General features: G+C 37.3%; 1 protein-coding gene across 1 annotated transcript in view; it reads right to left on the bottom strand.

The window, feature by feature from the left end:
• Window positions 1-5,899: 5,899 nt before the first annotated feature.
• Window positions 5,900-7,500, bottom strand: part of LOC137652715 (protein FAM200C-like) — a 2,677-nt gene continuing 1,076 nt past the window's right edge. Inside the window, exon 2 of the mRNA XM_068386119.1 lies at window positions 5,900-6,229. Coding sequence (XP_068242220.1) covers window positions 5,900-6,229 — 330 coding nt within the window. The remainder of the gene's footprint in view (window positions 6,230-7,500) is intronic.

Raw genomic sequence — 7,500 nt, 5'->3', positions numbered from 1 at the left:
GCATAGAGTTCTGAATGACTCCAGAACAGAATCTTCCCGGAGCAGTTCTGAACGACTCCGCCCCGAGCTTCAAATAACTTCTGAAGACCTGATCTCTTTTTTTTTTTCAAACTAAGCATGCAACGCAGTGAACATTGTTAATGGCTATTTTTGGAACAGAGATGATTGTGAGAATTGTGTATTACAACTACAGGATACACAGGGGGCTCCTCGGAACACCTTCATCTACAGCTAGTTTTGGTGATTGCTGCAGAAGTTGTCGAGCTTTGAAGAACATAGTGTATACGCCTTGAATGATCCTTTACTTGGGCTTTAGCAAAGATGTCTTATAATTGGAGACTATTAGAAATAAAGAAATAAAGGCAAAGACAGAATGGTTCAACTAAACGGTGAGCAACGTGTGGTTCTTCAACGGTATAGTCCCAAAATTCGACATTGAAGATAGGACATATCCAGAACGTATTGGTAAATATATTGTGTTGCTTGTCGTTTACTTTAGCGTGATGACGTATGCGGAGAAAATTTATAGCATTCCTGTCTTTACCCATCGCCCTTATGGACAAAGACATGGATGCCATCGATTTCTCTGAGGAATCTGACGAACTGAGGACACACGGCACTGAAATCTCTCTTGAAATCTAGAAGGAAACTGACGAACCAAGAAAGAATACGATGAAATCTCGAAGGAAATTGACGAACTAAGGAAAGTGGAAGATGAAATATCAAAGGAAACTCAAAAACTAAAGATCTTGAAAAACTAGAACAAACAGAAGAGAACAGCAACGAAGAGCCTTTAAACGAACACGTAAAATAGCCTTTAATGCTAGAGGTAAATCACCTTAAAATAGAGGTACAAAAAGCTCCTAATGCGAGAAGTAAGGCACCACAAAATAGAGGTAAAAAACCCTTAATGCTAGAAATAAGGCACTTCAAAATAGAGGTAAAAAACCCTCAATGCTAGAAATAAGGCAGGTAAAAATAGAGGTAAAAAACCCTTAATGCTAGAAATAAGGCACCTAAACAGGGAGATCAAAGAGCCTCTAATGCTACAAGTAATGCACCTCAAAATCAAGGTAAAAAAAGTCCCTAACGCTATATATAAGGCACCTAAAAATAGAGGTCAAAGAGCATCTAATGCTAGAAGTAATGCACTTCAAAATCGAGGTCAAAAAGCCCCTAATGCTATATATAAGACTCCTAAAAATAGAGGTAAAAAAGGCCCTAATACTCTTAGAGATAAGGCACCTGGCACCCCAAAATTAAAGGTCAAAAAGCCCCTAATGCTAGAGATATGGCATCTTAAAATAAGAGGTCATAAAGTCCCTAACGCTAGAGATAAGGCACCTCAAAACAGAGGTCAAAAAGACCCTAATGCTAGAGATAAGGCGCCTAAAAATAGAGGTAAAAAAGCTCCTAATACTCGAGATAGGGCACCCAAAAATAGAGGTAAAAAATCCCCTAATGCTAGAGATAAGGCACCTCAAAATCAGAGGTAAAAAAGCCCCTCTATGCTAGAGGTAAGGCACCTAAAAATAGAGATAAAAAAGATCCTAATGCTAGACATCAGGCACCTCAAAATATGGGTAAAAAAATCCCCTAATGCTGCAGATAAGGCACCTGGCACCTCAAAATTAAAGGTAAAAAAGATCCTAATGCTAGAGATAAGGCATCTCAACATAGAGGTAAAAATCCCGTAATGCTAGAGATAAGGCACCTCAAAATCAGGGGTAAAAAAGCCCCACTATGCTAGAGGTAAGGCACCTATAAATAGAGGTCATAAAGCCCCTAAATCTAAAGTTAAGGCACCTAAAAATAGAGGTAAAAAAGCTCCTTATGTTTGAGATAAGGCACCTTAACATAGAGGTAAAAATCCCCTAATGCTAGAGATAAGGCACCTCAAAATCAGAGGTTAAAAAGCCCCTAATGCTATAAATACGGCACCTAAAAATATTAGGTCAAAAAGGCCCTAATGCTATAGATTAGGCTCCTGAAAATAGAGGTAAAACGCTCCTAATGCTAGAGATAAGGCACCTCAAAATAATAGGTCAAAAAGGCCCTAATGCTACAGATTAGGCCCCTCAAAATAAGATGTCAAAAAGGCCCTAATGCTAGAGATAAGGCTCCTGAAAATAAAGGTAAAAAGCTCCTAATGCTAGAGATATGGCACCTCAAAATATTAGGTAAAAAAGCCCCTAATGCTATAGATTAGGCTCCTGAAAATAGAGGTAAAAAGCTCCTAATGCTAGAGATAAGGCACCTCAAAATAGGATGTCAAAAAGGCCCTAATGCTAGAGATAAGGCCCCTCAAAATAAGAGGTCAAAAAGGCCCTAATGCTAGAGATAAGGCCCCTCAAAATAAGAGGTATAAAAGACCCTAATGCTAGAGATAAGGCACCACGAAATACAGGTCATAAAGCCCGTAAAGCTAAAGTTAAGGCACCTAAAAATAGAGGTAAAAAAGCCCCTAATACTAGAGATAAGACACCTCAAAATAGAGGTAAAAAAGCCCCTAGTGCTAGAAATAAGGCACCTCAAAATAGAGGTAATAAATCCCCTAATGCTAGAGATAAGGCACCTAAAAATATAATGTCATAAAGCTAAAGTTAAAGCACCTAAAATAGAGGTAAAAAGCCCCTAATGCTAGAGATAAGGCACCTCAAAATAGAGGTCAAAGAACCTAAAATGCTAGAAGTAATGCACCTCAAAATAAGAGGTCAAAAAAACCTTGATGCTAGAGGTAAGGAACCTCAAAATGTGGGCCAAAGAGGTGCTACAATTAAATACAGCATATACTTCAGGTATTTTTTATGAATGAAATGACCCCGCTTCACCCAGGTGAGTGCTGAACTAAACAGCCAGCATACCTCCTCCTCACCATGCAGGCTCCTGGAACTTAACACCCGTCAGTGAGTCCCAGACTTTTCATATACAGTATAGCCATCCATGTCTGGACTCCAACAGATCGGACACAAATAGGGTTGTAACCTGGCAAGTAAATATATATATATATATATATATATATATATATATATATATATATATATATATATATAATGACTAACACTCTTGATTCTAATTAATGTAAATATCAACCACAATAGCATTTAATATCGAATTCTATCTTTGGGAGTGAATATCCACTAGAAATTCATTCATGATAACAGCTTCTGGCTGGGCAGAAATTCGAACCTATGCATCTTAGCCGAAACCATGCTTGCAGAACCAACCAAACTATCAAAACAAAAACAAGTTTATTACAAGTCTACCGTACATATTCCTGTCGAATTCAGGAATCTGTTCTTAGACTTGAAATAAACTCAACGCCACTATGATAGCTGATTAGTGTTTCCAACACGTTGGTATTGATATAGATTCATGATAGATAACCACGTGTTGCAAACTCACTTATCAGCTATCATAGTGGAGAAGGATTGCTTTCAAGTCTAAGAACAGATTCCTGAATTAGACAGAAATATGTACGGTAGACTTGTAATAAACTTGTATATATATATATATATATATATATATAATATATATATATATATATATATATATATGTGTGTGTGTGTGTGTGTGTATATATATATAATATACATATATATATATATATATATATATATATAAATATATATTTATATATCTATATATATAAATATATATGTATATATATTACATATAGATATATACATATATATATATATATATATATATATATATATATATATATATATATATATGAAAGTAATAGAGGTCTTATCTCTTATTCTTTTAAGAAATGCATGGTTTCCGAGAATAGTTATCGAAAAATATAACCACACCGATATATTTGAATTCCTTATTACATTTCTATGTGGAACACCCTTAAATATTGTGGGAACTAACTATTCCAATTAATATGCGTGGGAATGATATATCCCTTGTTTGCATTATTCTAGCAGTTGCTCTCTCTCTCTCTCTCTCTCTCTCTCTCTCTCTCTCTCTCTCTCTCTCTCTCTCTCTCTCTCTCTCTCTCTATATATATATATATATATATATATATATATATCTATCTTCATCGTATTTCTTTGAGTGATATCGGTAATTTCACTCCTCCTCACATTCGAACCATCCTAACGATGTCTCGGTTGTTTAACGTCGGCCACCTTTCAGGGCAAGAGGGGCATGATCTCTCCAAGTAAGGTCTGCCCAGGCGACACCGGTTTTGTTGCTGGGTGTACAATGCAGGTGGCATTTTTAAATTTATATCAGAAGCAGGTCTCCTAAATGCTATTTAACTTTTATAACATATTTACTTTTCTGGTTTTGATTGAATATTCTTTTAATCTTTATTTACAATAAACAATATCGGCGTCAATGACCTTCGATGTCAGGATGCCAGAGAACTTCAAATCATCCATTCATTCCCCAAAGGAAAGATGGAATAGGGGACATGTGGAATGACTCTATCTTGTACCTTGAAATGTAATATCTCATTACTTTAACTGATTTGTTAATTACGGGATTTTAAAGTTTCTTCAGTAACATTCTTCTAAAAGAGGCTTCGATTTTCTGTTTACAGGCTTTTAAATGCTGTCATGAATGGAAGGGGCATGGGACAGTGACATTCCCTATCAAGCAAGACAATGCCCTAGAGACTGACCATATATACATACGATTAGCACCCAAGACCCCCTCTACACCCAAGCTAAGACCAAGCAGGGCCAGGCAATGGCTGCTGAAGACTCAGCAGATAGACCAATAGGCTCCCCAAAAGCCCCCATCCTTAGGTTGCAAGGATGATGAAGATTAGCTATTTAGCTTAAGATTATTCACTCCGGCTTATTCATTAGGATTTAGTGAAAAATATGAAAATAAATTTTGGTAATAGTTGATAATTATTCAAAGATAGCTTTTATTTTTTTGATTGTTTGCCCAAATAGTGATAGATTGATACAAACACTGTTTTTCTGTAATGTAAGTTTTAGTTTTTTTAATCTTTAGCGCAGATATTGGCCATTCTTTGCGCAAAGACAATAATGTATACAAAGTAATGTTAGGGTTGTGGTGGCCGATGAGGTAACGTCCCTGACTGGTGAACGCCAGACTGGGGTTCGAGGCCCGCTCAAACTCGATAGTTTCTTTGGTCGCTGTAACCTCACCATCCTTGTGAGCTAAAGATGGGGGGTTTGGGGTAGCCTATAGGTCTATCTGCTGAGACATGAGCAGCCATTGCCTGGCCCTCCTTGGTCCTAGCTTGGATGAAGAGGGGGCTTGGACGCTAATCATATGTATATATAGTCAGTCTCTAGGGCAGTGGTTCTTAACCTTTTCCAGTGTTCGCACCCTTTTCAAATCAGCAGTCAGTTCTCGCACCCCCTGGATTCTGAATATATGAGAAAGCTAAAAATACAAATTTGATGTAATAACCAACGCTGGTGCCATGGAGGAATGAGGTAAGGGGGTGGGGAAGGATAGTAGTAGTAGGAGGCAGCAGACGGGTGTAGGACGGCACCTTGTTGTTCCGGGGGATGTTGATGAGGGAGAAGTCTAACTAGTGAGGGACCTATGGTCGTGATTCTATCACGCCCCAGTTTACTATACCGACACTCATAGAGTGAGCGAGCTGGGTTTATTCCTGGCATTCCATGCATCCTTTTTTTGCTCTGGTATATTTAGCAATAACTATGCCTTAGAAATGGTGCTATAATAGCATTTCACTGGGCGACACAGGTTCCTCGCCCAGAAATGGATTTTTCCTTCGTCAAAATCCCTTTTTTTATTCAATATTCATTCATACAGCTTAAAGTTCTTTCAAGAGAAAAAATTATGAATACAGTATGTATCAACAAGAATATCTTTTTTTCATTTGGTTCAAAATTACACTATATTTTGCCCGTACTGCACTGTAAACCTAGTGACTTCATTGTTGCTGTTTTTTCTCCATAATGGCATCAAATCTTGGTGTCTTAGTACTGAATGCTACTCGCAAGTCATGTTCAAAATTCAGCTGATTTCTGCTTTTCGTTTTGATGTGAAGTAGACAAGAAAATCCTTGCTCACACAAGTAGGTAGTTGCAAAAGGTACCAGCACTTTGAGTGCTTTCGTTGCTAATGTAGGGTATGCTTCCAGCTGAGAAGGCCAGAAGTGGTCCAGCTGACTATTGGTGAACTCCATTTGGATTCCATGATTGTGTCTCATGTCGATGAGATCTTTCTTGATGTTGCCATCATCGTCAACATCTTCCAAATTCTACAGGAAAGGGTTCAAGATCCAGTTATTACAGGCTTGTAACTCTCCAGAGGAGAAGTAACCATAAAAAAAAGTCTTCAAAATTCTACATGAAAGGGTTCATGATCCAGTTATTATAGGCTTGTAACTCTCCACAGGAGAAGTAACCATGAAAGTAGATCTCTCTCTCTCTCTCTCTCTCTCTCTCTCTCTCTCTCTCTCTCTGTTGGCTACGTGTCCTATACTCGTCATTTCCTCCTTCATCCAAATCACATACGTGTACCCTGGACTCGAGTTTGTTGCAACTTTATCCCTTCATTAGGAAGATAGATTTAGGTATATCTTTTCGAACACTGTTTAAGACTAAGCAACAAGTTTTTTTTCAGGAAAAAATATAAAGCGAAGGTAAAAACATATTTTCTTCAATATTTCAGAGGTATCCTCGCACCCCTTGGGAACCAGGTTCGCACCCCTTAGGGGTGCGAGCACCCCCGGTTAAGAACCCCTGCTCTAGGGCATTGTCCTACTTGATATTGCAATGTTACTGTCCCTTGCCTCTGCCATTCATGGACGACCTTTAAAACCTTAAAATGTCTGGAATAAACTTATGAGTTAAGAGAGTTTAATCGGAATGAATAAAAAGGATTAAGAGAATTGATTCCGGTGAGGAATGGCTCAGGTGAATAAAAGAATACCATAATTCCATTTTATAGAATTTGTATTTAACAAGCGAATTGACTTAATGGAACCAAACTGAAGAATGGTGGTAAGATCATTAAATCGTATTTCATTTGTACCAGTTTGTAATTTTTTATATCACTTCTGTGTTTATGAACACCATTCCATTAATAGAACCGATCTGAACAATTGTTTATTGTTTCTTGAACATTCTTGTTCTCACTTTTTTATTGTTAAGTGTAAAGTCACGTAAACAAAGCTGATGTATTTGTTATTTTGTTTATATCACTTCTGTGTTTATGAACACCATCCCATTACTATTACTATTATTATTATTATTATTAAGTGCTAAGCTACAACCGTAGTTGGAAAAGCAGAATGCTATAAGCCCAGGGACCTCAACAGGGAAAATAGCCCAGTGAGGAAAGGAAATAAAGAAAAATAAAATATTCTAAGAATAGTAACAACATTAAAATAAATATTTCCTATATAAACCATAAAAACTTTAACAAAACAAGAGGAAGACAAACTAGACAGAACAGCGTGCCTGAGTGTACCCTCAAGCAAGAGAACTCTAACCCAAGACAGTGGAAAACCATGGTACAGAGGCTATG

This window comes from Palaemon carinicauda, chromosome 14 (genome assembly GCF_036898095.1).
Source record: "Palaemon carinicauda isolate YSFRI2023 chromosome 14, ASM3689809v2, whole genome shotgun sequence".
In the NCBI taxonomy this organism is placed as follows: Eukaryota; Metazoa; Arthropoda; class Malacostraca; order Decapoda; family Palaemonidae; genus Palaemon; species Palaemon carinicauda.
Note: the sequence above shows the minus strand (reverse complement) of the source record. Positions and strands in the feature narration are given on the sequence as shown.